The 19,634-nt window shown below is 39.2% G+C and overlaps 1 protein-coding gene across 1 annotated transcript in view; it reads right to left on the reverse strand.

Annotated features, from left to right (window-relative positions):
- mib1 (mindbomb E3 ubiquitin protein ligase 1) overlaps positions 1-19,634 on the reverse strand; it is a 79,657-nt gene that overhangs the window by 47,472 nt on the left and 12,551 nt on the right. Inside the window, 8 exon segments of the mRNA XM_036556600.1 lie at positions 1,699-1,850; positions 3,510-3,707; positions 7,852-7,959; positions 11,020-11,153; positions 12,244-12,388; positions 14,149-14,332; positions 16,514-16,718; positions 17,816-17,882. Coding sequence (XP_036412493.1) covers positions 1,699-1,850; positions 3,510-3,707; positions 7,852-7,959; positions 11,020-11,153; positions 12,244-12,388; positions 14,149-14,332; positions 16,514-16,718; positions 17,816-17,882 — 1,193 coding nt within the window.

The following is a 19,634-nucleotide window of genomic DNA, read 5'->3' on the forward strand; positions in this document are numbered from 1 at the left end:
GGAGGACTGCGCTACACAGATTAAACAATGTAAAAGAGACTGCGAAGCCTTAAAGCAAACCTTGTCAACATTCAAAATCAACCCTTCCGTGAAACAGCCCAAAACTCTCTACTAGTTTGTTTTTTTTTGTCTGAGAATTTAAAGAGCTCCAGATTATGAGCTGCAAATGTAAGAAAGAATATGCATAGAGACGGTCAATAAGACAAAATGTTATATCATGATCAAGTTTTTTAGCGTATACTTTACACTGACATACAACATACATGCTATCAAAACTACAAATTCAATTAATTGTGTCCAGCATTTTACATACTGCGCTGCATTAAATCCAATTAAACAGGACTAATTATGCTCTTTGTAGTCAAACATGTAGTTGGTAAGTGGTGTTTAAGTACTGACAGTAGCCACAAAATGCTCAAAAAAAGCATAAACACTGATATTGTCATGTTGCTCAGCTCTAAGTATTCATGCATGTATTTTGCGCATATACACCACATGCATGCGCATGAGAGGGACACGTGTTGACGCGCAACTCAAATTTTCTGGCACCCATTCAGGCTCATGTGATTTGTCTCTCTGTTTGGGATTCCTCAGTGGTGTTCCAAGTTTCTCAGAGTATCCACAGGCCCACCAGCACCGAAGCACTTGGGCCACCATCAGGAAGGCACAACTAGGATAAAGTATAAAGCAGCTAGTTTTCCTTATTGCAGCTATTGCTTGTCTTAAGAGTGGTTCAACTGAAACAGACCTGATAAAGGCAATTCTTTGAAAAAAAAAGATGCACTACACCAAAACGCATTGCATGCAAACTAATGTAATGGCTCCCACAAATGCAAGCCACAGAAAGTAGTGAGGACATGATGATATCAGCATCAAATCTAACAAAACTTTTGAGGAGGAAAAAAAGAACACAAAATGTAGCTGCAGAGAAACAAGACTAAACAAACTTGGCAAGTACAGGTCAAGCAGAACTTATAATTAATCACATTTTTAAGACGGATAGCATATTCGATAAATTCCACTGGGGCACAGCCACCCAAGACGCAACGAGGGATGGGGGGATGGGGGCTGAAGAGACTGCAGAAGAGACGCACTTAGGACACAGGCTCAGGATGAGCCACCACTTAAAGAGACAGAGTTTATCTTAAAGGGGGCCGAGTTTTAACTGCAGCCTCAGTGCAGGCCGGAGGGCTGCTCGGAGAAGATTGCAGCAGTGGGAACTCGAGTGAGAAATAAGAGTAAATGGTGAGCTGGAGAAGGGCTATATATCTTGAGGACTTTCTGATGACGATGGGACAGGGCTTAACTCCAAAGCAAGTCTCCACTGTACAAGCATGCCATAAATACTGACATGGGCACTTTTTCATCCACAAAGTCAATAAAGAGGATCCCCATGTTGCTGTCGAGAGACTGAAGGAGAGATTGATTAAAAAACTGATTGCCATCATCCTGGACCGGTGTCCCAAAACCAGCTCAAACAGTATCAAATCCTCAACAGCTGAGGGGCTCAGCAAAAATAAATAAATAAATAAATAAAAAAAGGGGCATCCGTGGGTTCACCCAGCAATGGCTCCAACGTGAGCAGATATCAGAACCATAAATAATCAACTCGCAGTTACCTTATCACACCAAAGCCATAACAGTTCACTGCAAAGAAATCAAATATAACAAGCTAACGTAACACAGAAGCAGCCATACCTGGGGTTCCCCCGGAGCGCAGCGTGATGTAGGGCATTGAAGCCATTGTTATTGGTGATGGTGACGTCAGCACCAGCCTCCAGCAAAACCGACAGCATGTCATCCCTCTTCTTGCTGATGGCATCATGCAGAGGTGTGTCTCCTTCTGAGTCCTACAGGGGGCAGCACCCATATTAGTCCCATATTAATTTATAACTCCAGTATCACGGCTCTTAAACAAACAAGTATGCAATTTTTTCTCTCCTGTCCTGACCTGGTTTAATGAAAAGTGGGAAATTCCAAAGTGAGGGCTAGTGCAAGAACATTTTTTACGCTGAAGATATTCTGAAAACTTTCTACACATATCAGTTTGGCAACACAGTCTAATCAGAATGCTAATAAACCTCACAGTTTAAACCGTTTGAAAGTACTTAATTTTTTTAACTAACCAAGACATATTAAATTCACGGTAAAAAAAAATATTTTAGACTGCTCACTGCTGAATAAAGGAATAAAAGGCCATAGCACCACAGCGCCAATCACTAGGTAAACACTTCTACATGTTCGTCTAGTCTGGAGCATGAACAGTGACAAAAATACCCCCTTAAAACAAAGGGGAAGAAAAATTCTCTGCCCAGGAAAAGAGATGGTTTTGACTGAAGGCAAAGCAGAGGCTTAAGGCTGCCTTAAAATATTCAAACGAAATCAAAGCCGACTGCAGTGCAGGAGAGAGTGGAAAGAACATAAGTGTGTCTATGATTCTCAGAACTCTAGTCTCACTTCTACTCTTAATAAGATCATTTCAAAAACCTACAAATAAGAAAAAAACCTAAAAATACATAATAAAATGCACCAACTGAGAGCTTAAGGTAACTGGGTGTGTAACGATTGAAGCAGTTAACTAAGCAGGCATAGGGACTGCTATGATTAACTAGGGATTCATTTGAACTCTGTTTACAAAGTGCAAAAATGTTTTCCCATTCAAGAATCAGTGATTTCTAAATGTCTATAAAGCAGTGAGATTGCATCATTGCAGGCTTTTAGTGATTAATCTTTATCTAAAATCACGCCCCTTCTTACAGCTCAATGACTGCAGATGCTAGACAATCAACTGTACTTAAAAGCTCACCCCTTGGGGGTTCATGCTATGCCCATTTTGTGTTTTCATGTATCAAATGCATTATACCTGATTGAACTCACTAATAACTAAGTGCTCCACAAGCACTCAATAGTCAGATGAATTATAGCAGGAAAAACAACAATGACAGAAGGGCTAAGACCAGGACTGGGAATCACTGTATTAATTAATTGCAAAGGTTAAATGCTAGGGTTTAAAAGTGAAAAAAAAAAATACATTTACAAAATGTTTAACTGTTAAAGCAATGCTCTAAACCTTTAATATAAAGATGGGCTGCAAAGACAGTCAGTGAAGTTACTTATGAAATATCTTAAGATGTATTTTTATTGTTGTCATTCAATGTAAAAAGTGCTCAATAAAGCTCTGTAATGTTCATATACCGAATAATCTATGCGGTCATTCTGACACTACAATTTCAGATTGCTTCTATTATTTTGTTGCACCATAAAAGAAGCGATTTTCATACATAAAGTGTGGTAAAATGCAGCATTAAACAAAGTACTGCAGACTGTAGTTTCACAGCATGCACGAATTTAAAATGAAAGCAAGTTAGGAAAAAAGAGGGAAGCAATCTATTTTAGTCGATAGTTAATCACAGAAATAATCATTCGTTGCAGCCCTTGTGAAAACAATTACAAACACATATTGGGTATCATTTCTTTAATTATTTCTACAGCAAAATAACGTCCGCTACCTGAAGACTGGGGTGGCAGCCGAAGTCGAGCAGGGTCTTCACCACCTGGAGGTGGCCCTTGTTGACAGCAATGTGCAGTGGTGTCTGTCGCCGCTTGTTTCTGGCATTCAGGTCGGCGCCGCCTCGATGCAGCACCTCAATGACAGACCCCTCGTCTCCAAATGCAGCATGATGGACTGCTCGATCTCCATCTTTATCCTTCACAAAAGGATAAAGTCAGTTAGTACAGGACATATGTCACCAAGATGAAACCATTCTGGTCTGAGCCTACTAATCAGAGGAATGCAAAAGGTCAGAGAGGTCCAAGGTCAGACAGGAGTGAAAGGGTAAAACTGCTGGACTGTCTTGTCTTTGGCATAACAAATAAATTTCCTTGGCTTCAAAACACAAATCACTTGAAAGTGTACGTGTGGGGTTGATAGGTCACATCAGTTACTCATAAAGGGTTTTTCTTTATTTCTACTCCTCTCGTATTAATAATAATAATGAAGAATTTAAAACTGTCATATAACACACTGAATAATGACCAAAAAAGTATTATACAAATCAAAAAATGTTGATTCTTAAAAGTATTCAAAGGCATTCTCTCAAGCAGCGTCATAAGGAGCCAGCTGGGATGCTTTTCCAGTAGGCTTGAAGTTTCACATATGCTGAAAACTACTTGCTCGGGTGGCATTAAAAATGGAATAATTTAATTTTTTTATTTTTTCTTGGAACAATAAATCCATACATAGTCAACTTTACCATTTATGCACATATTGGAAACAAATATCAAGCACTTAAGCCTAAGCCTTTACATCAAAATGCCTTTAAGATTAAGAAAAAGATATTCAACCAAACTTTCAAGTGGTACCCTGAATATCACTCATTTTTCCAAGCAGACAATTTCAGCGTTTCTCTGCAGAATAACTGCATACACACTTACACATTTCTTTGATGTGACATTCATATCCCCCTTGCCCTCTCATGATAGCTGCAACCCCATCAGTGACTCTATTCATTATAGACAACCGAACACAAAGGGAACACCAAACATTTGCAAAAAGGCTGCAATCAAAGCTAACAGCGGGAATGATCTGCTCCACAGCAACAGACACCTCTCGGCCCCGAAATATCGCCAGATGCCAGAACATAAATATTCCCCCTTGATTGTGAGTGGAGAACCCGTCACATGTTTGGAATAACAATGTCTGCCTTGTCAGTGTACAGTCCTTTTCTCCCTGCTCTCCTCATAAGTAAACAGAGGATGCGCTAGCTGCATGCTAACATTCGCTTCTGCTATTAATATGGGCGCTGGAGAAGCCCAGACAACAGCACTCCTTTGTGTCAATATGCACCTTGGTATGATGATGGCTGTATTATGTCATTTAAAAACTGTGTTTTCGATGGATGAATTAAAGAAATTAAGACAAAGCAGGTTATTTTTAAGAACATGACAAAAACTAGGAACCAACTTGAAAAATTAAAATGATTATAACAAAGGCTCAGTCACACTGCCAGGTTGAAGTGGCACAAATCTGATTTTTTTGCCCTAATGTGACTCAGATCTGATGTTTTCAGGGCTGTGTGGACACACAAATATGATCTTTTCAAATCTGACCTGAGCCACTTTCATATGTGGTCCTAGATGAGATACGTATCAGATTCATGGTCATGCGACCTTAATGTGACGCTCAGATTGGAATTCATACGCTTTTTTCCATGGCGCCATTATTCAGCGTTACCATGGCAGCAGCACCTTTAACTGGTGGAAAAGCAGCACATCTCACCTTTTCCACCATCGTCTCGCTCTAATAATGAAGCTGAGAGCTGATCAGAGTTAATTATCTTCTCAGCGAAGCTCGTTCTGCTTGTTAGTTTGTTTGCTGATGACGCACGTGACGTTACTGAGCAGGATGTGCTCATGCAGGTCATTTCAGGACGCTGGTTCGTTCACATTAATGACCGATTTGAGTCACTTACCTAAACGAGGGTGAACCACCATGTCAGAGAGATCGGATTTGAGCAAAAAATCGGATTTGAGTGATGAGGCTTGTAATGTGAACGTAGCCATAATGTTTTCATTTTTTTTTTATAATACAAACAGTGATGCCTGCTTCAGTAATTAAACCTGAATCTTTTAAAGGATATTGAACTGATTTTTAACAACATTTAAGTGACCAAGTTCTTATTACCACAACACAACACTGGTTTAAAGATAATATTGTTTTATTTTTCTCTCCGCTTTTCAAATCTGTATACTGTTCTTAGACTAAGTATTTTAAAGCTAATGATTAAATGACTGAATGATGAAAATTATTATTTTGCAAAAGATTAAAATAAATAAAAATAAAAAAATCATCGTATCATATTGAGCTCCAACTGACCATCTAAATTATAAGAATATTGTTTATCTGCATGATGCTTATGACAGAAATATTTATCAACATTTTGAGGCAGTTTCGTGAGAATTACCCAAGCTGATTTCTTTGACTGTTAACATCAAACCTGATTCACTATGAAAATAAGTCCTATAAAACCGAACAAAAGCATTTCTGCAGCACAAAATACCCATTAGAGAAGAGAGATAAGCTCCTCAGAAATTAGAGTGTGATTAATAGTCCAGGCACAGGAGGCAGAAAGCAACATTTTAAAAGCAAGTTAAGTAACAAAGTCCATTTTACAGAACTTATGAAGGAAATGGGAGGGAAAACATCAGGCCTTGTAGTAACAACAGGGTCCGATCAGCCTCAAGTAATCACTGAGGTAATATGTTTAAAACTTGCCTAGGAGGACTACACAGTAATACCTCACAGTATTTGACTACTTGCAGGAATTTACACAATAATATTTGTATGAGAAGTTAGGGACAGTCTAGGTTATGGTTCAGACTAGCGTCATGTGTTTTCTTATGACCCTATTTGTAGGGAATGCGGTCCCACTGCTACCAATTCTGTCAGAGATTAATCTGAAACATGGACACACAGAGTCACTGATGCAAAGCACCACTCTTATAAAACACCAAAAGCTACTGAGTGCTAACAGCACCCCCTTGTGCTAGCCTGCCAAATGGGGTTGAGGGAGTGAGTTACAAGTCAGGCTCATGAGGTGCTTTTCATCTAAAAGCCCCCACCTGAAATTAAAATGGACCTTTTTTACTACATTAATTCATGTGCCTAGTCATGAGCATCACTCCATCACAGAGATTTTTTTTTAGTTTTACCATAATCTTAACAAAGCGTAATGATTTTTGAGCTCCAGTTTTGATTTTGTCCCTGTGTACCTGTGGGTAATGTTAAACAACGACAATTTTTCCCTCCCTAAACACTCAGTCAGCTCAGAGATCCTCCCTGACACCATGTTTCATTCACAAATATGTAATGGAACAGGAGAAAAATGCATTATGATTTCCGTTTCATCTTGACTGACACTCAAATGACGTGCGATTTGAGATCGGTACTGCACACTTGTGATGTTACAACACGTCTTTGTAAACGTTCAGGGAACACTGTGTAAAATATAAAAAAATACTTGAGACACTGAAAGTGAGTGCTATATTAAATATCCAAAAAAAACTTGAATGAAAAAATAATGAAATGACGAATAAAATAAGACAGAAAGACTGCCAAGTTTACATCGAATTATGAGAATTTTGGTCATTTAGTGGACGTTTTGTGTGCCCACAAGACCAAGATTAACCTACTTAGAAAGATTTAGGTTTTAGGGTTTAGGTCCCCTGGGGCTTTAAGGGTCAATATAATTTGCGATTCCGAAGTCAAGATTCAACTTCATTTTCGAAATTGTCAAATTTGTCTTGACTCTACAGAGCCAATTTTGTTGGATTTAACAAAATAACCCCCACAAATTGCATCTGTAGAATTTCTAATCAATTTGACAAAAAAAAAGCTCAGTCAATTGGTGGGTGTGTCTTTAGCCCACTTTAGTCTGACAGGGTACACCCAGATGTCTAGTTTTGATCACTGACAGTAGTTTCCACAAAAGACCGTTTGAGGGGCAAATCAGAAATACTGTTTAACATTCATAGTATTTTTTTTTTTTTATACTGCATCAAAGTTGTTACATCCTCTCGGTTTTGTCCAGATGTTTACTCTAAACAATCAGGCTCTATGGACAGGAGTGATCCTTTAGAGGTCTATTTAAAAATAAGGACACTTGTCTGGTGGTTTAAATATGAGTAACTGCATCTAGCTGGTTTCAATTAGCTCCACATCACCGCTTTTCAGGTCCTAAATGCAATTCAGGTTAAAAGACAGAAGCAACATTAAGCTCCATTAAGGCTGCTGGGGGACAAAGGACTAGGTTGAGGACAATAAGATGAATCGTGCCGGGTGCACCAGATTACCTCAGCCTCCAGGTCCACGTTGTGTTTCAGCAGTAATTTCAGCACGTCCACGTGGCCGTTCTGGCTGGCCGCCTGCATGGCTGTGTGTCCAGCACACTGACCGTTCACCTGGAAATGAAAGGCAGGACAGCGCATGTGATTATGACTTGTTCATATGTACAACAGTGTATATGGGTCAGTGTGCATGGGAGCATAGCTCTTCGTATTTATCACTATCTGAGGACTGAAATTTCCTCATGAGAGGATAGTGCTGGGTGATACAGATAAAACTCAGCATCAATATTTTCCAAATATTTTCACAGTATCATGTTTTCAGAGGGTTTTTAAGTTAGCATTAACAAAGTTAAAGCTACTCAGTACTTAACGTCTCTGTGAAATAAGGTCTTACGTGACAGGTTTTTTTCCACTCTGTTCTGTTTTTACTCTTTTTTTTCTCTTAAACGGCTTTTACCTTACTTTTTTCTTGTGTTCAACTGTTTTTTTGAGGTCCAATTATGATGTCTGTGTAGGTTTATATACCAAAAACAGTCATGATTAATTTTTACATGACCATTTTCCAGCCTCTCTTCATTCCTTAGAATTAAACAGCCAGTTTTTTGTTACTGTGCCTTTAAGGCTGATATATGTAAATACAACAGAGCTGACTGACACTGTATTGTACCTCATTCAAAAAGTAGCCTGGGCTGAAACTCTCCTTATAACTTTAGTGTGAATGGATGAAGCAAACTGCCGTAGGATGTATGACGTCACAAAAACATTTCATTTAAAAACATGCTGTTTTTGCAGGTTATTTTCCATTTACAAACTGTATGGACGGGAGTGAAAAGTATGTTTGAAACTTTATCAAAGTATATACAATACAAAAAACTTTTTTATTTAAAAAAGTAAGGTAAATTTGGTTTTCCCTGATAAGCCCTTTAAAATTAAAGAAAACATTACACAGTATATTTCACTGCCAAGACAATAGATATACCATTTTATATGTATAGAACAATACAGAATATTATTGTGGGTATGGGCCTAATGCTTGTCATTTACCAATACTACTAATACTAAAATCAGTACTGTTGTATGACTAATTAGAGATGTACTGATATGGAAATTGTGAGTCCAATGCTGATGAGTAAACATTTATAAAAATGTAGATATTGAAACCAAATCTAACTGGATTAGCATTACAGAAAAAATATAACAATTATTTATGCAGGGTTAAAAAATGTGGTAAAATTCATAAAATGCAGATACTTTAGTGCAGTAACCCAGTATCACCAAAACATTTTGATTTTCTAGAGTACAATAAATGTATCATATGGTTTGAAATATGTTAAATCTGTCCCAAACGCAATAATTTCTTAAGCGGCTGTCTGCAATTAACTGCTACCAGTAAGCCAGCATTAATATATCACGCAGCACTATGATAGGGATTTTTTTTCTCAACTTTTTTTCACATGACTACATTTGATATCTTTGACCATTGCTCCTCTTTCTTTATCTTTCTTGAAAAACAAACAAAAAAAATTCTAGCTACTAAGGTCAAGGTTAAGTTTAGGCATAGCACTGCTCAGCTACAGTATTATGAGTTATTGGCAGTATCTAAGATAGTAATACCAGCGTACGCATGGGCACTTTCGCATCTGAATACAAACTGTGTGTGCATGCTTGCTTTGCAATGCTCCTCTGGGTGATCTGCAGCACTGCGGTAAGTTAAAGCAGCGTGTGATGGCATGAATATTGATGCTGGAGCTCCTGGAGCGTTCACGGGACACGTCTTGTCCTGTCGGGCGGATCACTTGGCCGGTTGCCCCCTCCTTTTTTCTCTCCCCTTTCCCTCACTTTCTGTACACACTTTAGGCAATTACTCCTATGGGGACCAGACGGGGCTCTGGACCAGGCCTTGCTGCTCTGGCACCAGCACAGAGGAGCCAGCTAACCCAGCAAAAAAGGCAAAAACCTTTTACTCTAATGAGCCTTCTGCAGGCACGAGAGATTCATCGAGGGCCTCTGTCTCAGTGGAGGTGCAAGGCTGGCTTGGCTACAGAGCAGCTAAAGGGTATTTCTGAACTACTGAGGTCAAAAGACCATCTAAAGCAATGGTGAGTGTGTACAAATGCATGTTTGTAGATATTTCTATTCAAACACACCTGCCATTCTGCTGTGTAGTAAATTTTTCCCACTACGTACTCTGTAACGACTGAATTTTATATATCATTTCAGCCAAGAATTTTCATTCTATTATGATTTATTTAGTTAGATCCTCTATATATGTGTGTGTGTGTGTGTGTGTATATATACATATACACACACACACACACACACACACACACACACACACACATACACACACATACACACACATACACATATATATAGAGGATCTAACAAAACAAAATCATAACAGAATAAAAATTCTTGGCTTGCTTGGCTGAAACCAAAATTCAGCACACACAGAGCCAAAAACCAAAACCGCAAAAAAAAAAAATCCTGACGAAATAAAACAGCTTACATAAAGTAAACTTTAACCTCTAAACTTTAAACTTTTAAGCACCATTTCTTATTTTCATTACCTTTAAAATGACCTGTAACGTCTTAGATGTCAACACTTCAATGTAGTTCTACTGCATCTTTTTTTGCAGTTAAAATTCTCATCCTTTTTTCTTTTTGGCCAATTTCAGATGAAAGCTTAGCAAAACGTCACCAAGACCACTACTTTGAAAGTATGAAACATACTTGCAGTCTCAAGGACAAACAAGTGATATTTTACCCCCACAGTGAACTTTAATTACCATATTATCCACAATTACATGTGCCTTGAATATTAGTCTCAAGTGTGGGCTACAAAAGTGCTCTCCTGTGCACAGTGCCAGCTCTCCGTTACATAAACAGGTGGGCCCAAGGGAGAGAACAAGGGAATCTCATACATATAATAGCAGCCACCTTGCTTTGATGGAGGGTTTGATCTGATCGGGGGGATTTCACTAAGAAAATCTGAAGCTCCTTTTCAGGACTGCGGCAGTTCAAAGTGACATTTTATGATTATTTTTGGGTGTGTTGCTGAGGTCTTCATCGATTGCTTTTAATATATTTTGAATTCATATTCTTGCTCCTAAGTACAAAGTGCTGTATTTTGACTGGAAAAAAAGCTGGTTAGTAAGCAAACTGGATTCTTACGTCCACATCTGGTCTCTTCAAGATGTCCTCCACTTTAGCCAGGTCTCCATTGGCTGCTGCCTTCACCAGCTCCTCATTAATATCTCCAGACTCCTGAGTCTCAAACAGCTTCTTCAGCAGCTGAGACAGACGCTCTGATGACAAAAAGATGAATTCAACACGAAATGAATTAACTTATGATGCATGCTGCATTATGTTCTCAATGAGTTACACTGAACTCAAACTCTGAAACCTCACACTCAGCTACATAATATACATAATATATAGTTTCATCCAAGTTACAAAACTATTCATAAAAGCATCAACATTAATAACATTAAGCCTTATGAGTCTTGAATGTGAGATTTTCACTGCATGTCACTTTACTACTCCCATCATACATATCTTTGTAAATTTCTCCACTGTCAGATAATCGCCACCTATGGGCAGACATGGTTTCTACTGAATAATATTAAACCAATTATTAGGAAGAGGAGGACGAGGAGGAAGAAGCACACTGGGGTGGCATAAACTAAATTAGGTATTATTGAAATTTAGACTGATAGTTAAATCTGCCTTCATGGATTCACTGTAGCAGTAAATTAAGCATGACAAAAAATAGTTAATGAACAGTGGTCAAGAATTTGTTATGTAGTTAAAATTCATACTTGAAAGTGAACAAAAAAAAAATTCAACACTTTATTCCTCTGCATTGTTTCAACTAGCCCCCCTTGGAAAAGACCACCTGGTTAGTGGCCCCCAGGTTACGCAAGCTTGAGACCCCTGCCGTAGGGTGTCCCCTTTCTCAATTTGGCATTCATGGGGAACTCATAACTGCCCTTAATGCAGCCTTTTGCAAAGACTGCATCGATGAGGATAAGGCAGTGACCGCTTATCTCAAATGACTTGAGATACAAATGAGGACCAATTTATTAAAGCACCTTGTAAGGGAGCTGCATTATGCTTGTAATCCATATTGAGCCACTGTACATAAGCAAATTAGCTAATTTAAAAATGAGTACAACTGATAGCGTAATTTCAATGTACATGTATGTATGAGTCCATTCCATACGCATGCTTTTAAACCTGACGTCCCGAGGTCTCTCCCTCTACTTCCGCACATGGTTGACGTCATTAAAGGACGGACTTTGAGGAGGAGATTAGGGCTTAGGGCACATTGGGGCAGTTCATAAGATGCAGATATGCTAAAGTGTGCATACGGATGCGTGTGGATATGAGCGTTACCTCCAGAGGCATTGGTAACAGCAGAGCCAGCAGGGGCCACTTTGGTGACAGCAGCTGGGTTGTAGGTCCAGGAAGTGCCACACACCTCCACTTTCAGGTCACTGTCAGAATAGATCTGCTGCACTCTGCCCACTTTACCCAGAGTCTGGTGAGGACAAAACAAAACCAAAGCGCATGTGACTATGAAACTTTCCAGGCAGCTGCTTGGAGAACCAAAATTTGTTAAATATAAATAAAACTGAATGAAACAAACACAAACAGGCATGAAACCAGGAAGAAAAAGAAAGAGCAAAAGAAGGACCTGAAGAACGAACAAAGTTCACACTCAACAGCACCCATAACTCTGCCGACACAGAACAGTACTCAAACCACTCCACAACATGAAGGTGGAGTGAGGGGTGAGGGGTGAGGGGGGGTGGAGTGAGGGGTGAGGGGGGGTGGAGTGAGGGCATCGAACAGAAAAATCAATAAGTCCATGGTTTGGCTTTTAAAAACGAGATGAGGCTCATTTAAGAGGAGAATACCCAAAGGCTCCTGAGCTTGCAGCACCATTTCTCATTTCTATTGCTCATAACTATAACTATTGGAATTCTGTTAAGCTTTGTCCATCGAGGAAAACAAAGGCATGGTGTTCAAAGAAACATAAACCGCGCATGCTATCTAAGGCCACTCAGTGGCTGTTAGCCTCTAATCCACACATTCTGTGAAGGAAGAAGATGATGGTGCGAACCATCCAATAAATAAACCACACCAGCAGTGGTACGCGTGGAGTTTGAAAAGTTGATGAGCTTCAAAATCAGAGCAAACTAGCAGAAATGTGGGCTATAAATCCAAGCTTTGTGTTTAGTATCTTGACGTAGTTGACATTCCTCTGTTATAGATTGGCTCATCTGCTAAATTAAAGGGGCATTCTGGCCTAAAACTAGAGTTTTGTTTGTTATTTGTTGCGCAGTAGAATACTCTGTTGCACAGCATTTGATCCCTCAGCCTTTGACCGAATTTACACTTTTACTTTTTTTATTTTATATAGTCTTCATGTATTCATTCAGCAATGTTCTCACACTAAAATACCCAGCATGCATTATGCAAACACATCATAGAACCATTGAGAATCCCTGCCATGTCAATCAATCCTGACTGCTACCCTAGGCACTGAGCTATAGGTTTAGTGTAACTCTCATCTCGAAAACAATGATTCTAAGTTTATTCAGCACAAAATGGACGCAAAACATTATCCTTTCAGCCAGAGAAAAGAAGCCAAAACGGGCTACATTATCTAGAAAGTCTGTTACCTTGCTAACTGTAGCTTTTAGCTGGTTGTCCTCCTCATCTAACAAATTATTTCTGTTGTTTAAGTAATCCATTAACCGCCTGCCTTCCTTTCAAGTCATTTCAAGCAGTTGTAGTTTGTCAACAGTTCCTACTAAGTTCAATATACATCATGAGAAGGGGGTTTTCTTAGTCTTTAAACCAGAAAATTTTACTTTGGGGACTAGTGTGGCACAAAAGCATTTTACAAAAGATGTAGCAATGGTCAAATTTTTTTATTCGGACCAAGGTGTACCTTTAAAACTTATATTAAATAAAAGAAAACAAGACAGACACAAAAACAAAGATTTAGCATAAGAGAAAACAAATTTGGTAGTCTAGTGTCACTGAGATCAATAACAGTAACTAGGGCCACTCGACTGTATTGTGTTCTGAGTGCTGGATGCAATTCATGAAGTGCTTGAAAATGGGGTGATGAGATTAGGTGTGATAGCACAATGTTTCCGAATGCCATTACGGCAGTAGGGTTTCTCCTACTCTACACTTATGTTCCGATTAAGGTTAAAGTTGAAGCTCGATGGATGACAAAAGATACTAAATAATTGAATAAAGAGCGTGGCGGTTAGAGCAGCTCACCGGAAGCATGGCTTCAGCCCATTCCCCATGGCCCCTCTGCAGCAGTTTGATGCGGTCAATGTCGTAGCAGATCTGGACCAGGTCTCCAACCATGAACTGAGAACTCCCTCCCTCAGCACCAGCCGCCACCTCCCCACTGCGCGCCACGTTGGCTTTTGTCAGTACAGCCGGGTTGAATGTCCACCTTAACAATCCAAAGAAACAAAAATCAGATGTAAAGTAGGTATTAGGAGTGTCTCAACATGAAAGACTGTTATCAGACCAAAGATTTTTCTGGTGGTAGACTCCACCAGACTTGTCATTCATCCGTGGTGTCATCAGACGCATGCACGGCCATTACACAGATTATTTTTAAAATTATAGTGAATATATTTGAAGCTTTATATTTTCTATAAAGCTATTTTATAGCTTTATATACATTTATTTTCAAGAAATACAACTGTCATTGCTTAGGATTTAATTCATAATCTGTTCATTTATATCAGAAGAATTCAAAGGCAACTGAGGGCTTATACAGGGAGATTCACTCGAAAGAGGCCCGAATATTCTGTAATAACTCTCTCTAGGACGAAGCAATCTGAGTGAAACAATGTGCAACGTGCTCCTCAGTATATGGAGCTTCGAAGAAGCCAGGATGCCCGTGTCGGAGCGATGAGGTAGACGCTCGACAGCCGTTGCGACGTTTAACCTCCGTTTGCAACTTCCAGGTACATAAACCCGTACTCCTTCATGTGCCCGACAGAAAACAGAGATCACTTCCAGCATCGCATGTAATGCAATCGATTACACATACGTCAAGGTATGTAGAGGATTTTTTGGGTCAGATTGCTTCATCCTAACAGGAGTTACAACAGAATATTCGGGGCCTATTTCGAGTGAATCTCCCTTTACATTTATATATTATACATACATTTCTACACAAATGTACAAAAATAGTGTTAATAGTTGCTTAAGCCAGCACCGAATACTGTTTAGACTGGAACGTCTACAAAAAGCCCAAATAGATCTGCTTCTGATTAACAGGGTTTGAAGAATGCTATAGGAAGTTGGCTGATTACATCTGTTTTTGCACTAAGGAATATGAGTAAACATAATTCATTCATTCATCTTCTAAGGCACTTATCCTCCTGGGTCACGGGGGATGCTGAAGCCTATCCCAGCGGTCACTGCACTGAAGGCAGAAAATACCCTGGACAGGACGCCAGTCCATTGCAGGGCAGACATTAAACGTATAACAATAATTATATGTTTAAGCACGTATATATTATTAATATTATAGTTAACAAAATAATAATAATAATAATAATAATAATTTAATTTTAAGTATAAATGAATAGTCTTAAAGAGATCAGTCTATGTGAACTTTTTTATATTTGAATAATATTTTTTGCAAGCTGGGGTAAAAGTGCAGCTACAAACACAAGCAGTGCCTCAAACTTCCCCACTGACACACGAAAATATGTTCGGAATCGCTCATGATACAGCTTCAGGTCCTGAACCCTCCATGTCGTCTTTTTCTGTAGAATGGGATGCACTCAGTGTGTGCGCCTCTATATTGCAGCTAGAAGAAAAATTCTGAATTCTTTGTTGTTACTACTCAAGGCAATTTCTTTTCTTCTTTTTTTTTAAATTTTTTACCCGATTTGCTCCCCAATTTAGTCGTCTCCAATTCCACCCGCTAGTTAGGACTCCCCCAATCACACGATGCTATCAACGCTAGGAGGGTGAAGGCTAACACAGGCTTCCTCCGAGACCCGTGAAGCCAACCACCGCTTCTTTTCGAACTGCCGCTCACGCAACGTCACTGGACAGCCGAACGCGCTCGGAGGAAAGCGCCAACCGCCACATCTGTTACGTCAGCTAACAGACGCCTGCGCTGACTAGCATCGCGCTGAGTGATGGGGGGAGAAGGAGGGGCCATCCTACCCACCCAGAGAGAGCGAGGCCAATTGTGCTCTCTCGGACTCCCGGCTACGGATGGCTGTAGCATCACCAGGGATCGAACTCGCGATCTCCTGATGATAGGGCCAACGCTTAAACGGTTGCACCACTCGGGAGCCCAATTTCTTCTTTTTAAAGAGTTATAAACAAACAAACAAACAAACAAACAAACAAACCATCAAACACACACACACCATTTGCTTTTTCAATCTGGAAAAAAAAAATTGTACTTGGTGTGAATGGGCCTTACCTGAAAAAAATCCTGTAAAACTACCAATACTATAAAAACACACACACACAAACACACACACACACACACACACTCTATCTAATCCGCTTATCCTCCTGGGTAACCAACAAACAGATCACTGTGCTATGCATAAATGTTTGCCAAGCTGATCGTATGGCCTTTACGAGCCCTGACCTGTTGCCGCTGGGATACTGGACAACAATGTCATGGTCCTCATCAATGCCACACACGGTGCCGGTGGTGGTGAGTGTCTCGAACATTCCGTCAGTCCAGCCTCCATGGCCGTGCTGCAGAGACTGAACAATCTCCAGGTCCAGGTCGATGTTGACCAGGTCTCCGATCTGCAGGCCACCCGGGTTCCGGTTCCCATTCTGCTCACCTGGGGAGGCATAACGAACTTGGTCAACAACACAAACATAACAGAGCTGCATGTTGCTGACAAAATATTAGTACTGTTATGAGATTGTGATTTACCTTGCAATATATTTAAAACATTGCTGACTCAATGTGTTTTGCCTGAATTATTTTGACCAAAATAATTTTCTTTTGTTGGATTACATTAATGCCTTGCCACAGAAACACTCATCTGGGACTGTGATTGGTCAGGATGCCCACAGCACACAGGTACAAATCACTGTGATTCGTTCGAAGGTTTATTTGCATGCTGCAGCCTTCTGCAGTATCAGCATAGCAAAGGCCAACAACACAAAAACAATTCTCAAGCGATAAATTCCGCAGAATTAACATTCAACCAACATCAACTAGCAGAACTGCTCACATAGGCAGCACAGGAAATAAGAGTATGTGGTAATGGGAACCAAAACTAGCTACTGTCTTAATTTAGCGGTGATACATGGGTCCATATTTAGAGTTATCAGTTCTTCCTTAATTTGTGGACGCTTGTTCAAAAGCAGAAATACTACTGAGTGCTTGTTATGCGAGTTCATTCTGTTTTACTCAGCCTTGCAACTGCAGCTAGGAGAGGACAGAGTCAATTATGGCCTGAGGCCAGGAAGGCTTTTAAAGGGAGAATGTGCCACCACAGTGTATGGCTGAATATTATTCTTTCAATAGAGTGCTGACATCTAGTGGAGGCAAATCAGACTATATTAATACATGAAAACAGCGGACAAAACCAGAAGTTATGGTTTTAACATATAAGGCATTCGGTTCATTTTTGGGTTGAGAACTTTTGCCCAAGTTGAAACTGTATTTATCTTACTGTATGTTCTAGAAGTTTTAAAGAAATGTATAATAACAATAATAAGGATGATGGTGATGATATGTATACATTCATGAGAAAAGAACAGAATAGAAGAAGAGATTCTTCTGATAAAAAGAAAGATTTTTATAATAAAAAGAAAATTAAAAATTAGGGGGAAAACATGGCTGACTGGTTCAAATCATGTCTGACACCAAAATACCCTCATTTAAAATAAAAACATTAATAAGAATAAATACAGTTCTTGTACTTACCCAACACTGGACAGTGGTCTCTGTAGAACGTGCCCCCTTTAGCATCTTGCACACATTTCAAGTCTGACTGTGGAAGAGAAAATAAGGGAAAATTAATATACCATCGATACCTTATTTGCATTTCCAGGTCAGACTCTACCCAAGACTCAAAAGGTCCAATTCATGCTTTAAAAAAAATAAATAAAATGAAATAGTACCACATACTTGATAACAAGCCTTCAAACTTTTCTTCCTTTATCCCGTCTACACAGTGACCTCATTTGAACACGATGCCACGTACATCCTTTTGGTGTAAATATTCAAAGCAAACAGCTGTCTGTTGCTGTATATGAAATCTAATATGCTGCAAAGGCAGCACAATTTGCAAGCTATTGAAGACAATACTTTGCATAAATTGAAAACGACTAAATCAACCATGATGTTTTAAGGTTTAAAAATAACCAGCCGCAGTGTTCTGGGGAGAGAGACCAGTAAGAATTCAAAGAGACATAAAAAAAGTACTACATTAATTGTTGCGGACAGACTGCTTTTAACTCATTTACTGTTGATCTTCTGTTAATTTACTGTTACACTACATCCCTTCATATTGCAGTCCATGTCACAGACTTCACTGGTATTTGTATTTCCCACAAATGGTATGTAGGCCTTAGATGGCTAACCACAGTGACATACTTTAGTATTCTGTTCTGGGTTAATTGGGGCAACACAAAAAAATCCCTTTGAATTTCAGGTACTGCTGTTTTCAAATCAGAAACTAGACTTAATAGACTTAAAAGGACAGATATACGATTGACAACAGCACTGGAAATCGCAACAGCCATTACACGCACTGTGCAGGGCACTAAGATGAACTGAAGGAAAGCATAGTTGTCAAGTAATCTGTTTCTTTTCTTTTAACATGCAGTCCATGTCCTGTATCAGTCCTGATATGTTGTCTGGCTTCAGAACTTTCCACAGCAGCACTTTTGCATGAAGTTCTGCTTGTTAAACAGATAAAGCCATGCTGCAGCCTTCCACGTACAGAACTGTTTTTGCTAGTAAAACATGAAATTAACTAACACTGAGATTCCAAAAACTAAAAGAATATTTCATATTGATCAGCCTCATAACAATAGTAGGCTACAGTAACAACAGTATGCAGGCAAACTTAAAGGGGAATTCCACTGATTTTAATAGTTAAATCATTAAGATGTAAACATTCATTCAGAGTGGTTTGATGTGAAATGCTCAGTTCTAGAGAACTTTACCAATTCAGAATTGTCCACGGTGGTGGTGATAGGAATCAGACGTCTAAAAGCTCTCTCTCAAAGTTATTACACAGAATGGTTATGAATATTCTGCCTAATGTCCCATATATTGTTTTAGGATAGGTATTCAGATAGGATTTTGGTTTAAACCATTTATTTTTTCAGATTTACCACAATTTTATTCATTATTAACATTACTAAAACCTCAAGACATGTAGATCCGCTGGTCATTTCGGATGATAAATAAAACGGCTTAATCTGCGTTGTAGACATGGCGACACCCTGGTTGCTATCACTGCCACTGTAAAGAAATCAGAGTTAGTAACTTTCTCTACATTTAACTATTTCACACCAAACCACTCCGAATGATTTGTTTACATCCCAATGATTAATCATGCAGCAACTTTGGAGTTCCCCTTTAACACAGTAAGCTTTAGCCATTTTATTAACTCAACAAGAAGCAATTTATAGGCTGTAAAAGCATGATTTTACCAAACCAAAAAGAACAAGCTGGAACAAAATTAGCAAGTTTTAGCAGCTTCTTCATTGTGCTGCTGAATTACTTGCTATGC

The sequence above is a fragment of the Colossoma macropomum genome, unplaced genomic scaffold, assembly GCF_904425465.1.
Source record: "Colossoma macropomum unplaced genomic scaffold, Colossoma_macropomum, whole genome shotgun sequence".
Lineage (NCBI taxonomy): Eukaryota > Metazoa > Chordata > Actinopteri > Characiformes > Serrasalmidae > Colossoma > Colossoma macropomum.